We start from the raw sequence: 23,147 nt of genomic DNA, 5'->3' as shown, positions 1-23,147 counted from the left end.
CTTGATTGGATTATTTGTTCTTTGGGTGTTGAGTTTGATAAGTTCTTTATAGATTTTGGATACTAGCCCTTTATCTGATATGTCATTTGCAAATATCTTCTCCCATTCTGTCGGTTGTCTTTTGGTTTTATGGAGTGTTTCTTTTGCTGTGCAAAAGCTTTTTATCTTGATGAAATCCCAATAGTTCATTTTTGCCCTTGCTTCCCTTGCCTTTGGCGATGTTTCTAGGAAGAAGTTGCTGCGGCTGAGGTCGAAGAGGTTGCTGCCTGTGTTCTTCTTTAGGATTTTGATGGACTCCTGTCTCACGTTTAGGTCTTTCATCCATTTGGAGTCTATTTTTGTGTGTGGTGTAAGGAAATGGTCCAGCTTCATTCTTCTGCATGTGGCTGTCCAATTTTCCCAACACCATTTGTTGAAGAGACTGTCTTTTTTCCATTGGACATTATTTCCTGCTTTGTCAAAGATTGTTGACCATAGAGTTGAGGGTTCATTTCTGGGCTCTCTATTCTGTTCCATTGATCTATGTGTCTGTTTTTGTGCCAGTACCATACTGTCTTGATGATGACAGCTTTGTAATAGAGCTGGAAGTCCGGAATTGTGATGCCGCCAGCTTTGCTTTTCTTTTTCAACAATGCTCTGGCTATTCAGGGTCTCTTCTGGTTCCATACAAATTTTAGGATTATTTGTTCCATTTCTTTGAAAAAGCTGGATGGTATTTTGATGGGGATTGCATTGAATGTGTAGATTGCTCTAGGTAGCATTGACATCTTCACAATGTTTGTTCTTCCAATCCATGAGCATGGAACGTTTTTCCATTTCTTTGTGTCTTCTTCAATTTCTTTCATGAGTATTTTATAGTTTTCTGAGTACAGATCTTTTGCCTCTTTGGTTAGATTTATTCCTAGGTATCTTATGGTTTTGGGTGCAATTGTAAGTGGGATCGACTCCTTGATTTGTCTCTCTTCTGTCTTGTTGGTGTATAGGAATGCCACTGATTTCTGTGCATTGATTTTATATCCTGCTACTTTACTGAATTCCTGTATGAGTTCTAGCAGTTTTGGGGTGGAGTCTTTTGGGTTTTCCACATACAGTATCATATCATCTGCAAAGAGTGAGAGTTTGACTTCCTCTTTGCCAATTTGGATGCCTTTGATTTCTTTTTGTTGTCTGATTGCTGTGGCTAGGACTTCTAATAATATGTTGAATAGCAGTGGTGAGAGTGGACATCCCTGCCGCGTTCCTGACCTTAGGGGAAAAGCTCTCAGCTTTTCCCCATTGAGAATGATATTCGCTGTAGGTTTTTCATAGATGGCTTTTATGATATTGAGGTATGTACCCTCTGTCCCTATACTCTGAAGAGTTTTGATCAAGAAAGGATGCTGTACTTTGTCAAATGCTTTTTCTGCATCTAATGAGAGGATCATAAGATTCTTGTTCTTTCTTTTGTTAATGTATTGTATCACGTTGATTGATTTGCAGATGTTGAACCAGCCTTGCAGCCCAGGGATAAATCCCTCTTGGTCATGGTGAATAATCCTTTTAATGGACTGTTGGATCCTATTGGCTAGTATTTTGGTGAGAATTTTTGGCATCCATGTTCATCAAGGATATTGGTCTGTAATTCTCCTTTTTGATGGGCTCTTTGTCTGGTTTTGGGATCAAGGTAATGGTGGCCTCATAAAATGAGTTTGGAAGTTTTCCTTCCATTTCTATTTTTTGGAACAGTTTCAGGAGAATAGGTATTAATTCTTCTTTAAATGTCTGATAGAATTCCCCTGGGAAGCCATCTGGCCCTGGGCTTTTGTTTCTTGGGAGATTTTTGATGACTGCTTCAATTTCCTTAGTGGTTATAGGTCTGTTCATGTTTTCTATTTCTTCCTGGTTCAATTTTGGTAGTTGATACATCTCTAGGAATGGACCCATTTCTTCCAGGTTATCTAATTTGCTGGCATAGAGTTGCTCGTAATATGTTCTTATAATTGTTTGTATTTCTTTGGTGTTGGTTGTGATCTCTCCTCTTTCATTCATGATTTTGTTGATTTGGGTCATTTTTCTTTTTGGTAAGTCTGGCCAGGGGTTTATCAATCTTGTTAATTCTTTCAAAGAACCAGCTCCTAGTTTCGTTGATCTGTTCTACTGTTCTTTTGGTTTCTATTTCATTGATTTCTGCTCTGATCTTTATGATTTCTCTTCTCCTGCTGGGTTTAGGCTTTATTTGCTGTTTTTTCTCCAGCTCCTTTAGATGTAGGGTTAGGTTGTGTATTTGAGACCTTTCTTGTTTCTTGAGAAAGGTTTGTATTGCTATATACTTTCCTCTCAGGACTGCCTTTGCTGTATCCCAAAGATTTTGAACAGTTGTGTTTTCCTTTTCATTGGTTTCCATGAATTTTTTTAATTCTTCTTTAATTTCCTGGTTGACCCATTCTTTAGTAGGATGCTCTTTAGCCTCCACATATTTGAGTTCTTTCCAACTTTCCTCTTGTGATTGAGTTCTAGTTTCAAAGCATTGTGGTCTGAAAATATGCAGGGAATAATCCCAATCTTTTGGTACCGGTTGAGACCTGATTTGTGACCTAGGATGTGATCTATTCTGGAGACTGTTCCATGGGCACTAGAGAAGAATGTGTATTCCGTTGCTTTGGGATGGAATGTTCTGAATATGTCTGTAAAGTTCATTTGGTCCAGTGTGTCATTTAAAGTCTTTATTTCCTTGTTTATCTTTTGCTTAGATGATCTGTCCATTTCAGTCAGGGGGGTTTTAAAGTCCCCCACTATTATTGTATTGTTGTCAATGTGTTTCTTCGCTTTTGTTATTAATTGCCTTATATAATTGGCTGCTCCCATGTTAGGGGCATAGATATTTACAATTGTTAGATCTTCTTGTTGGATAGACCCTTTAAGTAGGATATAGTGTCCTTCCTCATCTCTTATTACAGTCTTTGTTTTAAAATCTAATTTGTCTGATATAAGGATTGCCACCCCAGCTTTCTTTTGGTGTCCATTAGCATGGTAAATGGTTTTCCACCCCCTCACTTTCAATCTGGGGGTGTCTTTGGGTCTAAAATAAGTCTCTTGCAGACAGCATATTGATGGGTCTTGGTTTTTAATCCAATCTGATAGCCCGTGTCTTTTGATTGGGGCATTTAGCCCATTTACATTCAGGGTAACTATTGAAAGGTATGAATTTAGTGCCATTGTATTGCCTGTAAGGTGACTGTTACTGTATATGTCTCTGTTTGGCTCTGTTTGGCTCTCTCTTTGCTTAGAGGACCCCTTTCAATATTTCTTGGAGGGCTGGTTTTGTGTTTGCAAATTACTTTAGTTTTTGTTTGTCCTGGAAGCTTTTTATCTCTCCTTTAATTTTCAATGAGAGCCTAGCTGGATATAGTATTCTTGGCTGCATATTTTTCTCGTTTAGTGCTCTGAAGATACCATGCCAGTCCTTTCTGGCCTGCCAGGTCTCTGTGGATAGGTCTGTTGCCAATCTAATGTTTCTACCATTGTAGGTTACAGATCTCTTCTCCCGAGCTGCTTTCAGGATTTTCTCTTTGTCTCTGAGACTTGTAAGTTTTACTATTAGATGTCAGGGTGTTGACCTATTTTTATTGATTTTGAGAGGGGTTCTCTGTGCCTCCTGGATTTTGATGCCTGTTTCCTTCCCCACATTAGGGAAGTTCTCTGCTATAATTTGCTCCAATATACCTTCTGCCCTTCTCTCTCTTTCTTCTTCTTCTGGGAATCCCAATTATTCTAATGTTGTTTTGTCTTATCATATCGCTTATCTCTCATTCTGCCCTCGTGATCCTGTAGTTGTTTCTCTCTTTTTCTCAGCCTCTTTATTTTCCATCATTTGGTCTTCTATGTTGCTAATTCTCTCTTCTGCCTCATTTATCCTAGCAATTAGTGCCCCCATTTTTGATTGCACCTCATTAATAGCCTTTTTGATTTCGATTTAGTTCTTTTATTTCTCCAGAAAGGGTTTCTCTAATAACTTCCACGCTTTTTTCAAGCCCAGCTAGTATCTTTAAAGTCATGATTCTGAACTCGAGGTCTGACATCATACTAATGTCCATATTGAGTAGGTCCCTGGCTGAGGGTACTATCTCTTGTTCTTTTTGCTGAGGTGATTTTTTTCATCTTGTCATTTTGTCCAGAGGAGAATAGATGAATGAGAGAACAAAATGCTAACAGGTTAACAACGTCCCCAGCAAATATACTCTATATAAATCAGAAAAGACCTGAAACCAGGGGAAAAGAAAGAGAAAGAAAGAAAAAAGAAAGAGAAAAGAAAGAAAGAAAAAAAAAAACAAAAAGAAAGATAAAAACAAAAACAGAACAATACAAAAAAACCCGAATATGATCAGATATGATCAGGCTAGTGCATAGATCAGTGCCACACATTAGATTTTGGGCATATTTTGGTCTGTTAGAAAAAAGTGCCTCCTAAAATTTTAAAGGAAGAAAGACTTATATATGTACAAAATAAGGGTTGATACAATGAAGGGATGGAAGATGACTGTAAAGATGAAAATTATAAAAGATTTTATAAAAGGAATTGATACGATAAGAAGTTGTTTGAAAAAAGAAAGAAGAAGATTTAAAAAAAAAAGGAGAGAATGTGATCAGGCAGGAGACTAGAACAAAGCCATACACTAGTGATTTAGGGTATATTTTGATCTGTTAGAAGAAACTGTATCTCAAAATTTTAAGAGAGAACAACTTATATATATATGCCAAAAATAAGGGTAGCTACTATGAAGGGATAAAATATGACTCTAAAAATGAAAAATAAAAAATGTTTTTTAAAAAAAAAGGGATTGATAAGATGTTGGTTGAAAAAGGGAAAAAGAAAAATTAAAAAAAAACAGTTAAAAAATTAACTTTGAAAAACTAATGAATCATGGTAAAAAAAAGCCATGAAGTCTATGTGCAGTATTCCCCTAGCACTGGAGTTCTCCCATTCTCCTTGATCGGTAAACTTGGTCTTGGCTTGCTGGCTGTTCGTGCTGATCTTCTGGGGGAGGGGCCTGTTGCCGTGGTTCCCAAATGTCTTTGCGGAGGCGGAATTGCCCCACCCTTGTCGGTCCAGGCTAAGCAAGCTGCTCGGGTTTGCTCTCAGGAGCTTTTGTTCCCTGCAAGCTCTGGTACAGCTTTGGAGGACCAGGGTGAAACTGGTGGCCTCCCAATCTCCACTCGGAGGAGGTGAGAACTCAGGGCCCTGTTCCTCAGTGCACCCCCAGAGAAAAGCAGTCACTCCCGTCTCCCTGGTCTCCAGCCGCACTGCGTGCTCACCTGACCTGTGACCTAGCGTTTCTATCTCTGGCACTCGACCCCGTGTGGAGTCTCCAAACCCAGCAGATCCCTGCGGTGCGCTCCCGCGCCTCTCCTCCTGGGGGAGGAAGGGGAGTCTCCCCAGCTCTGCCGCTTGTTGGGTCCGTGCTAGAGGAGCAGTGGCCCGACTGGGCCGCAGATCACAGTTTATGGCAACCCCAAGCTGAGAGCCTGCACCTCGGCTCTGTCTCTGCAGCCAGCTTCCCCGCTCCAATACCTGGGAGCTCTGCTGCACTCAGGCACCCCCGGGCTTTCTGTGACCCCAAGGGTCCTGAGACCACACTGTCCCGCGAGGGTTCCACCCCCTCTTAGCCACTGGAGCGATGTCCTTTAGCGGAGCCGACTTCTAAAAGTTCCAATTTTGTGCTCCGTGGCTCTATCACTTGCCAGAAGCGGCCCACAGAGGTCCCCTCCCCCGCCGTCTATCCTCCCGAATATCACCTCGGATTCACTTCTCCGCACGTCCTACCTTCCAGTAAGTGGTCGCTTCTCTGTTCAGAGTTGTTGGTACTCTCTTCTTCGGTCTCCTGTTGAGTTCGTAGGCGTTCAGAATGGTTTGATCCCTATTCAGCTGAATTCCTGAGACCAGATGAAATCCAGGTCTCCTACTCCTCTGCCATCTTGCTCTGCCACCCCTATCACCTACTTTTAAGGCCACCACCCAACCACCTTTTTTTTCTTCAATGTGTTAATCTCTTGTGGTGAATTTCTATCTTCTTTTCCCTTCCTAACAGTAAAGGAGAGTCTCAAATTACTTGACCCTTTGCTTTGGTTGCCTGCCCCTAATTTAGTTTTCCTTCTTATTCTCACCAATGTGAAACAAGTCCACACTAACACACTGTTGCTATGACTAAGTTTTACACTACAAGTTTATTGCTCAATTTGAGTAGCACTGGGGTAGAAATTTGTTTGTGCTATTACATAGCATTCTTAGCATTTTTCAAATGTGTAAATATTTGGTGAAACAAGACTATTAATAAGTAATATAGTATTATATACTATATTATATATATATTGGGCCAGGAAGGGTTTTGGTCAAGGTAGTATACTACTGAGAAAGTTTCCCACTTAAAACAATTTGGGGAATAAATTTTTGTCCTAAATCTTTTAAATTTTTAACTTTTTTCTGATTATATATTGTAAAACACATTGGCTCTAGGAAATAAAAAAAAAAAACAAAGCAGAAAAGTATTTTTTTAAAAATTTATTTATTTAATTATTTTTGTTTTGGAGAGGGAGGGAGGAAGAGGGAGAGGGAGAGAGAGAATCTTAAGCAGGTGTCATGCCCAGTGCAGAGCCTGATGTAGGGCTCAGTCTCACAACCCTGAGGTCATGACCTTAGCTGAAATCAAGAGTCAGACACTTAACCAACTGAGCCACCCAGGTGCCCTGAAAAGTGCTTTTTTAAAGGGAGAAATACATAACAAAATTGTGCATTTTAAGCTCCAGACCAACATCTATGATGTTGAATTTATTTGCATGGGAAGTTTCACAGGCACCTGTAGCTTGGTATGTTCCGAACCGCGCCCCACCTCACAGTGGTAGAATACTATCCACACAGTCACCCAAGACAGAAAGTTGGCATTTGTCCTAGATTCCTTTCCCTATCCCTCGTCAATTTAACCACCAAATCTTTATTCTTAATTTATTCTTTAATTAGCAAATATTTATTGATTGCCTCCTTTCGTGGGGTGGTGATGCTGACCTACTCATCTTCTTGCTTCCTTTACTGTTTTTTTCCAAATGCTGCTACCATGTTGCTGCTGGAGTGATGTTTCTAAAATATACATTTTGATTTTTCAGTGGATTCCATAGTTCTCATTCTTTGGTTTGATCACAATAATCTTTAGAATAGGACATTTGCCAACCTCATCTCATTCCATTTTCCACCTCTGGCATCTTTTTTTTTTTTTTTAAAGATTTTTTTGTTTATTTGCGAGAGAGAGAATGAGAGACAGAGCATGAGAGGGAGGAGGGTCAGAGGGAGAAGCAGACTCCCTGCTGAGCAGGGAGCCCGATGTGGGACTCGATCCCGGGACTCTAGGATCATGACCGGAGCCGAAGGCAGCTGCCCAACCAACTGAGCCACCCAGGCGCCCTCCATCTCTGGCATCTTAAACCCCAAACAACTTGCAGTTCTTCAAATGTGTCTTGTTCTCATTTGTCTCCCTTTTGTCCTGTAGAATGTTCTCCATTTCTTCTTTAAAATAATAATAATAATGATAATAATGTCTGTCTTATATTAGCTCAAATTTGAATAAGTTCAGAAGGCCTTCCTGACCTTAGATTGAGCTATATGCCTCTCTTCCAGTTTCACATGGCCTATAATACATATCTCAATCATAATACTTAAGACAGTTATCATATACTATATAGTGCTTCACTTGTCTATCCCACAAAAATATAAAGCCATGAGGGCAAGTATTTGATAAATATTTATTAAATAGGCAAATGGTATTTCTTTGGAGGTTGCCTCTTATTATGATTTGAATTAACATTTATTTGCATACCAAATAGAGGAAGTATTGGTATAACTAATCAGAATTACCTTTCACTTTGTTAATATGAATATGAATATGAAAGTTCTAGAAGCAGAAGTTCTAGGAGGAACATAAAGATTTATTTAAGCTATGGATAAATAGGAAAACTAGGATAAGAAGGAAAACTGTCATCAGTAACAGAATGAGAAGAAGAAATTATTTTGGGTTAATGAGGAAATGTTCATTAGTGATATTAGATGTCACTAAAGGTAGGATGAGGGGTAGGAAACATTCTAAACATTCAGAAAAATCAGTGTAAATAATTTAATCATGTGATGGAGTCATCTTGATAGTATTTAAAGAAATGCCCTGGAGTGCCTGGGTTGCTTAGTCGGTTAAGCGTCTGCCTTCTGCTTTTGGGTCATGGTCTTGGGTTCCTGGGATCAAGCCTCACGCCAGGCTCCCTGCTCAGTAGGGAGTCTGCTTCTCCCTCTCTCTCTGCCCCTCCCTCCTGCTCGTGCTCTCTCTCTCTCTCTCTCTCTCTCTCTCTCTCTCCTCTCAAGTGAATAAATAAAATCTTAAAAAAAAAATGCCCATGTTGTACCTAAAATTCCATGGAAAAATGTTAATGTTTTGAAGGTAAGGACCAAGTCTAATATTTCTTCGATATTCCCTATGCTACCCATTATAGAAGATATTTTTAAAAATGATTGATTTCTACCTTCATTGAATATAAAATAATTAAAATGTGTTAGCTATATAAAGAAAACAGATCTTTGAGCATTATTTTTGAGTTTTTAACCTAGGGGCACCTAGGTGGCTCAGTTGATTGAGTGGCGACTCTTGGTTTTGGCTGAGGTGGTGATCTCAGGGTTATGAGATCAAGCCCCAGGTAGGCCTCCATGCTCAGTGGGGAGTCTGCTTCAGATTCTCTCTCTGTCCCTTTGCCGCCCCCCAACTTACACACACACACACTCTCTAAAATAAGTAAATAAATCTTTTTAAAAAATAAAGTTTTTTACCCTAGTAATTGCACATCTGGGAAATACAGTGCAAATAAATGATACTAATATACATGATAAAATGTGGATATTAGTACTAACACCTCAAGATATTTATGGGAATTAATACTGGTAATGTATGTGAAACCCTTCCCACTGCTCAATAAATGTTAGCTGCTATTGTTAATATTTTTTCATGCTTTCAAAGTTAAAAATCATTTGCAGATTTTTAATAATATGTAACTAGTAATAAATGAAAAAAAGTCAGTCATGCACTGGTAATCACTTAACACTGATCCTCTACTCCATTATATTTCCTTAAAAATTACAAAGTTATAATTAGTGAGAGTAAAGGATCTAGTTTATGGATGAGCTCTATCTTAATGAGGAGTTTACTAGATTGAGTGAGAGTGGAGTTTAAAACTGTTGGCAGAATAAAATGAAAGAAGACATTTTATAAAGCCTGGGTATTCAGCTCTTACTATTCAAAATCACATGAAGAGTTCAGTTGGTATTGTGTTTACTCCTTTTGCTCCATGGTTTACTTGACTATCTCAAGCAATTTTATTCATGCAAAATGTATTTCTCATCAAGACAAAAGAACTGAATAAGTTTATCAAATTTGTATATATATTTAGCTCAAAGATCTGTAAAATAACACTAGTATTTCTTACCACCTAATATTCTAGTAGTCATTTATTTAGTCTGTTTCAATATTAATTTGTATTTTTATAGAATGTAAATTCCAGGACAGTACCACATATTTTTTTTCATCTTTGTGTCCCAAGGATAATACTTGGCACAGAGTGATAAATATTTATTCAACAACAAATGAATGGATGAAGGCAACCTTATTACAACTGTGTATTCTGTGATTTAGTTCAAATAAAATTTAGAATGTGTACTTAGAATCACAGTGTTAAAGAACACCATTTTTAAAGCTGAATTTACAACTCTTTTCTATTTTTAACCATTTTTTTTTTCTTTCCCACTGAATAATCTGGATCTGTCCTAATACCTAACTATTCCCTGGTTGTAACTTTGGAAACAGCAGGGATTAACTAGAATACTCTAGTAGGCTTTTATTATTTTTTTCCAAGCTAATTTTCACTTAGTGAATAATAATTGCACATATTCAGAGTTGTCCAAAATATATATGACTCATGTTAAAAAATTCTATTTATGCACAAAATGAATTCTATCTCATTTTAATATTTTTCTATCTAACCTTGTCTTTTGTTTTGTTTCTTATTGGCTAAATTTTAAGATTTCCTAAAGCCACTACTCAAGAATTCCCTTAAAAGGACAATTGCCTTAGAAAACAGGAATAGAAAATAGTAGCTATTGCCTGCTTTTCTTTTGTGCTGATTTTTAAAATTCTAGAACATGAACAATTGCTTTTTCCGTTCATGATTCATGTAGATAAACTCTTAAAACCTTTAGCTTACATTTATAATATGAAACAAATAGTACATCTTTTCTGTAGTATCAGGGGACAATTTTTAATGTTCTAACATGCATTTAAAGCACTGTTTTATAAATACAAAATTGGTTGTTAAAAGCCAGCGTCAACCTCTTGGGTTATTATCTTTGTTTTGTGTTTATTAACATAGTTATTATATTAATAATATAAATTTAACAAAATGTTTTCTATTTTAAAATATGAGTACAACGTAACTTTCAGTTAAATACATCTGCTGTAGTCCATCAAAATAACATCCTCTGAATGTATTCTTGTGATTAACCAAACATCCCCTCTCTTTGTCTTTTTGAGTAACAGCATGCTTCTATGGCTCTTTAATTAAATGACCTTACCTTACATTTGTCTCGACTGGCTTCTGTTTACAGAAATTGTAAACCAATTGAATGCTCTGAGCAGCTTAGATGAAGATCAAGATGACTGCATAAAGCAAGCAAATATGCCTTCAGCTAAATCAGCCAGTTCCTCTGAAGGTCTAAGAGCTTTCTTCCTTTCTTTCTGCTTCTGATTGCCTGTATTTACTGTGACCTGCTACCTCTTGACTTCTGTCTGTACTTATTAGCTGTCAGTTTTGTCTTTGTACTTTTCCTTGAATGTTTTCTTTGGTAATTTGTAGCATACCAACAGGCAACAACATAATTTACCATCTTTAGCAAAGCCTTATAACAGTATCCTTCCTTGATAGGCAGTGATTTAAAAACATCTTATAAGATAATAATTGATCATATAACATGACCATATTTCTTCAGTTAGCTTATATATTATAACTATACTGTTTTTGAAATATTTGCTTATATTAAACCCATTTGAATAATTCATATTTAGAAGTGAAGGATATTTTTCTAAAAATCTGTGTCAGCACTTTTTTATTGGATTAAATTAGATGATGGAAGTTTCTCTAGTTCTTTATCTGATATAATTTTCAAATTAATATGCATATATTTGTTTTGTTTTATTTGAAAATGTTGGTATGCTACAAAAGACATGAATGGCATTCTGCCATAGGTAAAATGCTACATCTTATTATTTGCAGGTATTATTAGTGTGAATTTTTACAATTTTAAATATTTTTTGAATGATGAAGAATTATCCTTAACTACAGTCATGGTGAACTAACACATATGTTTATTTTCAGAGCTTATCAACAAACTGAACTTTTTGGATGAAGCTGAAAAGGACTTGGCCACTGTGACTTTAAATCCATTTGGTGATCCTGATGTAGCAGAATTAAACCCATTTGGAGATCCTGACTCAGAAGGTAGTGAGTTTTTTTCTGTACTTCTAAAAGTCTTTATAAAGTCAAATTATCTTGAATTGTAATGTAGGAAGAGATTTTTTTTTTTAAAAGACTCAATAATTTTTGTTTATGATGATAATTGTGTTCAGTGCAGTTGATTAGCAAATCTGGGTAGCTTCCATTGAATTGTTTTTAAAGAAAAAATAAACCTTTACATAAACATTTACATGGGGCTTTTTTTTTTTTTTTAATTCCAGTAGAATTAACGTGCAGTGTTATATTGGTTTCAGGTGTACCAAACAGTGATTCAACAATTCTATACATTACTCAGTGCTCATCACGATAAGTGTAATTTGAATCCTTTTCACCTATTTCACCCTTCCTCTCTACCCACCTTCTACATGGGGGTTATTTTTAAATTCTCTATTAGTTTGGTCAAGTTAGATGGTAAAGCTCTAATGTTAGAGATAACAGTATTTCACCTAGCTGGCATATAGTAAAGTCTCATTAGATTAGCCTACCAGGTAAGGTCAAGTTATGAGACATGCTGATATTGGGATTGTGGGATGGCTTCTCCCTCTGTCAGCTCCTCTGCCCTCACCCTCAGAGAGTCCAGTGAACTCCTCCCACTCACCACTCCATGTCTTTGGCTGAGAATTATAGTCAGTAGTGAGAGTAAGTTGTACATGTAAATAGCATGGAGCAAAAAGAAGATTGAAAACCCCTGCTATCATATATACAACATACTTGTAAGGAATACATCCACAGAATTTTTTTCCTGAGTCATTTTTCTTATCAAGTAGTTTTGAACTCTTAAAGCCTAAATAAGAGCTGTTGAAGAAGTGAGGCCTCTGTTTAATTAAACTGTTTTTTCAAAGTAGATGCAAGAATGATTAACCAGTGTATACATCTTTTAGACTGCTCTTATGAAATCCTCAAGAGCTTTGAAGAATTTTGTTACTACCTCTCATGGTGAAAATGAGGTTTTAACTTCAGGATTTACTCTTGTTGGAGCAATATCATTTTCAAGATTTTATTTATTTACCTGACAGAGAGAGAGACAGTGAGAGAGGGAACACAATCAGGGGGAGTGGGAGAGGGAGAAGCAGGCCTCCCGCCGAGCGGGGAGCCTGATGTGGGGCTCGATCCTAGGATCCTGGGATTATGACCTGATCTGAAGGCAGACGCTTAACGACTGAGCCACCCAGGCACCCCGGAGCAATATCATTTTGTAATCCATTTCTCCTTCTCTTCCTTTATTTTCTCCCTTCTTACCAGATTCTAAATTTGTAAATTTAATTTAATTTGAGATTTTATTTTGTTTGTGAGCTATATATATTAAGAATGTATTTTAAATGTCAATGGTTATAATAAATCTTAGAAGTAGTCTAGTTCAGCTGCCTCTTTTCATAGATTAGGAAGCTGAGGCCCAGGGGAATTCACTGATTGAACGAGAACTTTAGGTAAATGGAAGTGGAGTTGGAGCTGAGATCCCTAATAAGTGTCTTCTTTTGACCACATGGCTTCTCCTCAATTGTGCACTACATATATCTGAGTATTCTGAGTTTTTAAAATATTACCAAAATATTTTGAGACATCAGTATTTGAGTTTTCCATTTCAAAGTCAAATAAAAATAGTTTTTAAAAATATATGTGGGTCAGGGCGCCTGGGTGGCTCAGTCATTAAGCGTCTGCCTTTGGCTCAGGTTATGATCCCAGGGTCCTGGGATCGAGCCCCACATTGGACTCCCTGCTCAGCGGGAAGCCTGCTTCTCCCTCTCCCACTACCCCTGCTTGTGTTCCCTCTCTCACTGTGTCTCTCTCTATCAAATAAATAAAATCTTTAAAAAAAATATATATATATATGTGGGTCTGTTTTCTGAGGTAAAGAAAGGAGTAGAAGATAACATGTAATATGGTATTTCTATTTAGGAGAGGTTAGTCAACCTGATTCAGAATCTTTAACCATGCCTATAGAGCTAAAAAAAAAATGTGACAACCAATATTTTCTTTAAATATATGTGTCTTAGAGTCTTTGGTTTAATTATTTTCTAATAGAAGAATACTTGTTTTTTTAGAAATAATTTTTAAATTTTTATTGATGAAAAATTTGCATCTTCAAGTAAGAAAAGCATGTGAGGAAAAAATAATGTGTTGAAGTTGTTTAGATGGTTCTTTTATTTGCTTTTACAGCTTCAATTCTCCTTTTAGATTCATGACATTCTGTGCATCAGTGACCCTCTTAGAAAATATTAAATGTGTTTGTTGGCTTTTATATAAAATAATCTCATTTTAAACCCTCCTTTGTTGCCATTTCTGTCATCTTCAAACCATGCTCTATAGTTTGAATGCTTTCTTGCTTTTGGTTTTATAACTGATGAATTTGCTTAGATCAAGTTTTGCAATCCTCTTCCTGAAAGTAAAAATAAAAATCTTATTTCCGTTGACCAGTTTTGTTGGTTTCTCAAGCATTTGAGACTTGATATTTGTTAATAAAAATTGAATAGGCAAAAATTTTCCAGCCTCTTTTCCCCTATAGAGAAAAGAAAATGCCTCATTTACATTGTTATAAAGATTCTAATGAAATGTTAAGTTTGAATATTATCCTAGTGTTAAAAACGTTACACAGTTACTGTATCTCTTCTCTAGCATAGTCTAGATTTAAATTTAAATTTAAAATTTAAGATTTATTTAAATTCATTTCCGTATTTATTATGATTTTATGAATTCTCTTTCACATTTTATAATTGCTTCTCCATGGTGTATGGAATTTCAGTTCAGAGGTTTTTCTTCAGTTAAAGACAAAATAAGTTTTCTGGGCTAATGTCTAAAGTATAAATAAAAGGAGCTTGACTTTAAAATATAAAAGTCATAAATATGTCAGTCATGAAATTTTTATAATAATTGGATTAAATTGTTTGAAATGTCACTTATGAATAGTTATTTTTCTTGAGAATTTCAGTAACCAGTTTTCTGCCTTCTACAGTATTTTGTCAGAATTGCACGGCATAATTAAAATTAACTTTTAAACTACCCTCTGATTGTTGGCTTTCTGAAACTTTTCTTCAGTCTGGGAAAACATTTGTTTTTATCAGAATCCATGACCAAATGTTGGACAATTTTATTACAAGTTCTAGTTTTGTTTTAAAATATTAAGACATATAAGAAGAAAAAGGCTGGTACTAAGCACTTAGTATCATTGGAGGACATGATGCTATTGCAGTGCTTTTTGTTTTGGGAGTCAGAATTTTATTAAGGGTACCTTGGTTTTCAAAATGAAACTTAAAATAATAAAATTTAGAAAAATTTGGTGTAACATGTCCGTCAGTTTATCAATATGATTTCAGTGTAGCACTCTATCTGAGAATTCCTACATTAGTCCTTTACCTTATTAAATAGAGTACTTATTGGATCAAAGTTATATTGAAAAAAATCAACAATCTCATTAAAAACTCTAGATTTTAAGGTCTTGTAGCATATAGAAACCTACTCTTGGAAGGCTTTGTGAAATAAATTCAGTGATATGTGGATATATATTTGATAATAGTCCGGAATGAATTTTCAATTCCCTAAGTGGTCTCTTGCTGGTGTAACTACCAAAGACAATTTCAAAATTTAATCCACTTTGTGTTCTTAAAAATAAATTTATTTTATATCAGTTTAGGATGGCAAGCTAGTATAGGCAAATGAAATAAACAATAAATAGAATATTGTACCGCTAAGAAGGTTAAAATTTCAAAAATTGGCATAATGTAATGCTAATAATATTAGAGACCCCAAGGGCATTCCAAAAATGCCATTTTAGGGGCACCTGAGTGGCTCAGTTGGTTAAGCATCCTACTCTTGATTTTGGCTCAGGTCATGATCTCAGGGTCATGAGATCAAGCCCCACTTTGGGCTCCATGCTGGGTGCAGAGCCTGCTTAAGATTCTCTCCCTCCCTCTCTCTCTGCCCCTCCCCCTATAAATAAAATAAAATAAAAATAAATAAATAAAAATAGCCTGTTCAGAGCTGCCATTTTGGGGAGCAGCATTCCTGGAGAAGTAGACAAAGATCTTAGGTAACACATCTTCTGAACTTAGCCCCTCTAAAACATATTATTGTTTTGACTCTTTCAGCCCCATAGAGTATTAATTCAAGGTTATTTTTGTAAGCACTAAAAATATAAGAAAATATCAGATAATATTAATTTGATTTAATTCATTTTTTGCTGTTGTTTTATAGAACCCATCACTGAAACAGCATCACCTAAAAAATCAGAGGAATCTTTTTATAATAATAGCTATAATCCCTTTAAAGAGATACAGACTCCACAGTATTTGAACCCATTTGATGAGCCAGAAACTTTTGTAACTATAAAGGATTCTCCTCCTCAGTCTACAAAAAGAAAAAATGTAAGACCTGTGGACATGAGCAAGTACCTCTATGCTGACAGTTCTAAAACAGAAGAAGAGTTGGATGAGTAAGTACATTTTATTTTGCTATCATCATAAATTAGTCTCTATGTTTAAAGAGATGCTTCTGTAATCTAGCTTTACATGGGTAAAAAGAGGTCTGCCCCAGTGTTAATATACAGTTTACAAGTTAGTATCTGTCTCATGTCCATCTGAATTTTTATGATCTTGATGCTGATTCTTCCACCCTCTTCCATGTGAACGTATGTGCATCCTAAGCTAACAATGGAGAGAAATATGTTTGAAATCTCTAGTTAGAATTCCAATTGTGTATTCTCATAGGAACCACATTATAAATGGCACTTAGATGTTTTTAATCAATTACTGTAAGTATTACACTTCAATAGGTTAGGTTCTCTTGTGGGAACCAGGTCATCATTTATGTGTTTTGATGAGAACACATTGTTCAAATGCCAAACAAGACCATAACAATTAGAAATTAGAAATTATCTTCATTTGAGTTATTATTCTTACCCAAGTATGATTGTTATTGATTATAAGCTCATTATAAAAAGTCAGTATGATTAGGGCTGCCATTTTACTCAAATCTAGGGTGAGGATAGGAGAAGAGTGTGTGCAAATTGTATTCTGGAGTTAAACAGTTCACAGCCTGTGTGGCTGCAGACCGTGGCCCTGAGTGTGTTAAACAGCAACAACAAAACTTCCACTTCTAGCCATGATGGAGTAATAGACTGATAATAGCTTCTTGTCCTAAAAAACTAAAAACTAAACAACTGAATGAAATATATGAAACAATGGTTTTCAGATATTGTATGCAAATAGCACAGGACTGTGATTTCTGAGAAACAAAGAAGGTGAGCCCTTCCTTCTCCAAGCCTTATTTATGGGAGAGAATTTCCAACTCTAGTTCAGGGAGAAAGAACCCAAAAGTCCTAGTAATCTCCATGGGTTTAGGAGACAGTTTGGACTTTGGGGGTACTGAAGAGAATAGAATTGTGGACAGAGTATCAGAGAGGAGAGAGCTACTCAGAAACTGAGTTTCAGAGATCTGTAGAAGGTTCCCCCTTGAGTCTTTAGCTGAGTATTGATGAGAGCATGCATATGAAGAAATTACCAAGGACAAAGAATCTCACAGAAATGTCCCTGGAGTTCACCCAGGACCAAGAATAGTTTATGTTTCCAAGCTGTTCCTTACACTTGGGACATCAAGTCAAGTCCTCATAATGGTGTCTCAATAAAGTGGTGAGGTTAGCCCTAGACTAAAGGCTGTTCTGGGCTTGCCTAACAAAGCTTAAAAGCAAGGCTCAAAAAAATCAAAATATTTCCAAGTAACTTATCTGCACGCCATACAAATATACCAGAGATACCAAAGGGAATACCAAAAAATCCAGCACCCAAAACAAAATTCACAATGTCTGACAGCTAGTCAAAAATCTATCAGGCATATAAAGAAGCAGGAAAATCTGACCCATCAGGAGGAGGAAACTCAGTCATAAGATATGGATGCAGAAATGGCACAGGTGATGGAATTAAAAGAATAGTAATTATATGTTTACTTGTAGTGAGGCTGTATGGGTCTTTGTTTTTCTCAGAAATATGTGAATTTTAGTGTTATTAAGATTATTTAGATCTTGGGAAAATAGTTATTCCTTTAAAAATACAGTTTAATAGTGGAATCTTTCAAAATAATGGGGATATTATAGATTGAGAGGGGAATAATAAAAAGGCTCCTTCAATGTATTAAATTGGGAGTAGTTGCTTGGTGTTAAGGAAGAAATGTCATTTCTTTCCTGTGCATTGGTTAGCTCCTGTTGTGAGCACTATTTTATTTTATTTTTTTTAAAGATTTTATTTATTTATTTGAGAGAGAGAGAGAATGAGAGATAGAGAGCATGAGAGGGAAGAGGGTCAGAGAGAGAAGCAGACTCCCCGCTGAGCAAGGAGCCCGACGCGGGACTCGATCCTAGGACTCCAGGATCATGACCTGAGCCGAAGGCAGTTGCTTAACCAACTGAGCCACCCAGGCGCCCTGTGAGCACTATTTTAACTTCTGGGTGCTGCACTTTACAAGGGGCATCAATGATTCAGAGCATTAAAAGAGTAGAGCAACAAAGTCATCAAAATGCCCAGAAACCACATCAAATGAGCAGTGATTGAGGGCATGGGGACTGTTTGACTTAGAAGAACAATTATTTAAGGGAACTACAATAACCAAATTCAAATATTTGATTTGAAAGAATGAGGTAGGTGACTTGTTTTTTATTGCTCTGGAACTACATTTCTCAACCTTTTCCCATTTTACACCATATGGCCTGTGACTCTTCATGGGCCTAGTTAGGTTTTGATAAAACCTAAAAAAGTTCTAACTTTCTGTAAGTACATAGAAATACATCATAGTAATCATCTGATTCCAAGTCCAGGTTTAGATTTCAGTACCAATTAATAACTATACAGGGATTGAAAAAGTTGGCAGAACTCTTACTGAAGTTATTATATTTGTTTTCTTTGAAATAGCCAATGTGTGATCAAAATAAAATTTCTCATGGGTGGTGTAGGTGCTGAGTAATAGCCACACACCTAGAGTATTTGAATGTAAATATAAACTTTAAGTACCAACGTTCAGTCATTCCAAGATGCATGAGTATTACACAACTCACACTCACACCCTGCTCTCTCCTTTTAACAAATTAAAGAGACATCTAATGTTTGCTTAAACTTTTAAAATGCCTTAATAAAAACTAAAATCAGAATCACTGGGTGTTTCCTTTTGACCATTCTTTTTTTCCACATGAAAGTCACAGTCTTTACAAGTTTCCCATGAATAAAGAACATTCTAAATTGCTCAATCATCTGAGATTACCAGACGGAACCTATAAACACTTAAGCTTTTTTTTTTTAATAGGAATATACATACAGATTCTAAAGATTGCTCATCAGCTAATGTGAGAGTCCAGGAAGAACTCTATTTCTCATCCTTTTTTCTCCAAAAGTTTGTAGGTCCTACTACATTAGCAGAAATCTTCCAAAATTTGTTCTTACTTCAGTAATAAACTTATGACCTTTCATCGAGTGAAAAGCCTGTATTACTCATCTTCATTACAAAACTCTTCCTGCATCCTCTGACATAAAACTATCACGAATAAATAATCCTGAGTCCTTTGATGTGTAAAGCAACCTTCAGAACCTCAGCATATCCATCAGCACCAGGAGAAAGTAAACACCCTTCAGTGCTAGTAGCACGTGTCCTGTACACTTAGCAACCACAGGGATTTTCTCAGTTGTCTTGTGTTTGGTAGTTCAGCCATTCTAGTTTATGTAGCAAAAATGAAAACTGAGAAAGCAGTAATATTTTTTCAAAACATTTATGAAATGACTTTTGAGATCCAGCATAAAATCATTTCTGGTATGGTTGTATGTCAATTTCCGAAGGAAAGTTGTCTTTGAATTTTACTCAGAGAAGCTACACACTTCATTTAAGAAATGTGGTTTGTCCAAAGAAACATAAATTTTCAAAGTGAGAGGAACAGACTTCAGATTTCACTATACCCTTGCTTCATATTTTATTGTATTTTCAGTAGGTTAATTCTATTTCTAATCAACTTACAGTTTTTCTTTCTGTAATTCTTTTTCTTGGGTGAATTATTTTCTAAGCAGTAAATAATGTCATTTGAAATTATTCTGTCCAATTTCCCACTTAATGTAAATGATGAATTTTTAGTTCACAGTGAGTTAATGATATAACTAATTACTCAAGTATATAATACAAGGATAAAAATAATCTTTGCTTATTGAAAGTGATGTAGGAAGCCCTGAAATAGGTTATTCAAATCATAGATGATCAACAGAATGTGGAAATTATGCTAGTTCCTTAAATAATTTTTTTTACTAAAAATATTAAGTATTTTTAAAAATGCATTGATCAGTAATTATATAACATTTTTATAGAGAAGGGAGCATGTTCATAACCATATATATTATGTATATATTCACTTTTTGTAGCACAGTGTATACTATTCACCTTTTTTTTTTTTTAAGATTTTATTTATTTATTTGACAAAGAGAGACACAGCGAGAGAGGGAACACAAGCAGGGGGAGTGGGAGAGGGAGAGGCAGGCTTCCCGCGGAGCGCGGAGCCCGATTCAGGGCTCGAACCCAGGACCCTGGGATCATGACCTGAGCTGAAGGCAGCTTAACAACTGAGCCACCCAGGCGCCCCTACTGTTCACTTTTTTAATAGCACTTTTTTTATTGAGATATACTTCACATGACATAAAATTCCATATTTAAAGTGTACACTTCAGTGGTTCTTAGCTAATTCACTGTGTTGTGCAGCCATCACCACAGTCTAATTCCAGAGCATTTTTGTCACCCCAAAAAGAAATCCTTTACCTATTAGTGGTTAGTTTCAATTCCTCCCTTCCCCTATCTCCTGAAAACTATTAATCTACCTTTTGCCCATATACATTTGAGTATCACATAAATAGAATCATCCTGTTTATTCTTAAAGAGTAGGAAATTCAGTTTTAGTTAGAAATGTCTGATCCATAGGGAGGATCATTCAAAGCCCTTAGAAGTAGAAGTTTATCTTATTCTGATTTAGTACCTAGCAAGTGGTGGTGCCTAGCACACTGTTTTCTCACCAATAGATTATAAGTGTGTGAGACACACTCATTCCTTTAGTCCTTCTGGCGGTGAGGCGTGGTCCAGGGCAGCTGGAGTCTCTGGTACCCTGATTTTCCAGCAGCTTCCTATGTTTTTACGATAGCATGACATACAAATTTCATTTTTACTACATGTCATAGGGTAAAACAGATTGAGAAACATAGCTCTAATTATTTCAAGAAAATATCTGTGTTGATTATGTTTCTAGGAATATGAGTCTTATGATCCAGCTTTGGAAACCAGCTGATTATGAGCTTCTTTTCTACTTGCATTTACCTTCTTTTGACAAGAATACTAATATTCAAGTGGTTAGAGGGAGACCCAAGTGATTTGAAGCAGTCAGAGATAGGAAGTAAAAGGACAATATTTAGTTACTTTTGTATACATACTAGATATGTTTTATAAAAATTGCATGCAACTGAGTATTGTAAATTAAGTTAAAATGTACTGAATCATACCTGTTTTAAGAGATTCTGTCATTGTTTTCTTTGAAGCACAAATCCTTTCGTAATATAAATATCCTCTAACACTTCTTAGGTTTTCTTAAAACTAGCCATATTTACATAACAAATTAAAAATAATGATTATTGTGGCAGCTACCATCTTACAAACTGTATGGAAGTTTATTCTAGAGAGACCTAACCAAGAACAATTTTTTAGACTATCACCTAAATAATTCATATAACTGAATTAATTCAGTTAGATTGAAATGGGTCTGTTCAGTTCTGAAACATGTAACATTAGTTGGCAAGTAGTTAAGTTTGGGGGAAAAAGATTTTTCTCTTTTTTAAGTTTTGGAGTTTTAAGAAAAATGTTTTCATCTTATTTCTTTACATTTACCTCTCTTCAAACTACTTTTAGAGTTTGAAAAACAGCTGTATGAGGCTATCAATAAAATTAGGCCAAGAAACAAGCTTGTTGTAAGGATTAAATGGGTTAAAACATGTGAATTACTTAAAATAGTGACTAGCACAGCATAAACGCTTTATTAATCTTAGTTAATAATGTTATTGGCAACCGCCATTCTAGGCTAGATGTGATACCTTTCATATCTCTTTTCAGAGAGAATGTTCAGCTTTTTCTGAACGCCTAGTTATTTCAACATTGTTCCTTACTTTGATATCCCTAAGTTCATCTCCAGGTTGTAAACATGGGATGTAAATACTTCACGCATATCTTGATCACTTACTAGGCAAGAATATTTTATCTGAAAAGCAAATTTTCAAGTGTATATCTGTTTCCTGTTCTTATTCTCTTGAATGCACAGACATAAGTAGAGGAAGAACAGGAAATAGGTTTCTTTGTAAATGCCAACTCCATTCAGTTAAAAGCTACTACTTGAACAGAGTTGAAAGAGATTCTGTGGCTGTACCCTAGCTCAATGGAAGGAATCCCGTGACACTAATTGTTACCATGAGTACAGCATAAGAATGACATCACAAGTATGATATATTTCCCATCTCTGATCCATATCTCCTTGGTACTCAGTCTCATATGATTTGACTGTCCATGTATAAATTCTTAGGCAAAGGAGTACATAATTGGTATTGGTTCTAAGTGAGTCTGATACTGTTGTAGTTAAAAGAGCATTCGTAATTGAAACAGAGGGTTATCAACAGTATAGGCCTTATATGACTAGGTGGAATTCCCTTGGAATAATCACTATATTTGGGTCAGCTGGTACTTAGCCTTGGGGACTCAGAAATTATTCTGTACACATAGGATTCTAGAGAACCAACTGGTGTTGGGGAAAAAATGCAACAAACTAATAAATAAAAACCAGGATAACAGTTTATAGGAAGAATAATCATCACATACACCAAATACTTGTGTTTATGGATAGCTAGTGAGAAAAAAAAAACTCATCTATTCATAAAAGGACTTAACAAGGCAGATTTTGTGCCTGGGCCTAGACTGTAGGTAGAGGGAAAAAAAAAAAAAGTCTTCCCAGAGAAGTTATAAGCACATAGGCCCACCCAAATCTTCTATGGATTTGACATTATATTGGTAGGGTAGCCTGAGATCCTCCAAGCAAAGAAAATAGCACATAAAATGGCTTCTGAAGCACTTGGCAAATACAAACATAAACAGTGAAGAGAGGCACTCCCAGCTCAGACTATGCAGGATTTCCTCATTGAGGAAATCCTTAAGTTAAATCCTTAACTCAGATTAAGCCCTGAACTTGAAATCTAGAATTACAAATCATACAAGAAAAGAGTATACCAAGAGAAAATCAGGAGACAAAAGAAACATTAGGATTGTACATGCAAGAACTTGAATAGATTTATCAGATTGAGGCTCCGAAATAAATATGTTTAGATGATGACTCAAATCTCTGTACCTGAGGTATTTTACACATAGCTGCATGAAGAAAAATGCTTATCAGAATTAAAAACTCATGGAGAATTAAACAGTAAATTAGACACAGATGAAGAGAGAAAAAGTTAACTGGATCATAGATGTGAGGGAATTATCCAGACTATAACACAGGAGGAATGAAAATTTGTAAAAATATGAAGGAGAGAGATAACTCAACATAC

General features: G+C 35.9%; 1 protein-coding gene across 12 annotated transcripts in view; it reads left to right on the top strand.

Annotated features, from left to right (window-relative positions):
* EHBP1 (EH domain binding protein 1) overlaps positions 1–23,147 on the top strand; it is a 366,839-nt gene that overhangs the window by 165,898 nt on the left and 177,794 nt on the right. For 9 of the 12 annotated variants that reach the window (XM_027623542.1, XM_027623541.1, XM_027623544.1 and 6 more), the window contains 3 exons: positions 10,661–10,765; positions 11,428–11,550; positions 15,754–15,991. In XM_027623542.1, the coding sequence (XP_027479343.1) occupies positions 10,661–10,765; positions 11,428–11,550; positions 15,754–15,991 (466 nt within the window). The remainder of the gene's footprint in view (positions 1–10,660; positions 10,766–11,427; positions 11,551–15,753; positions 15,992–23,147) is intronic. The other 3 variants (XM_027623547.1, XM_027623551.1, XM_027623549.1) reach the window with 1 other exon arrangement.

Source organism: Zalophus californianus, chromosome 8 (genome assembly GCF_009762305.2).
Source record: "Zalophus californianus isolate mZalCal1 chromosome 8, mZalCal1.pri.v2, whole genome shotgun sequence".
NCBI lineage: Eukaryota > Metazoa > Chordata > Mammalia > Carnivora > Otariidae > Zalophus > Zalophus californianus.
This window is presented reverse-complemented; position numbering and strand designations above follow the sequence as displayed.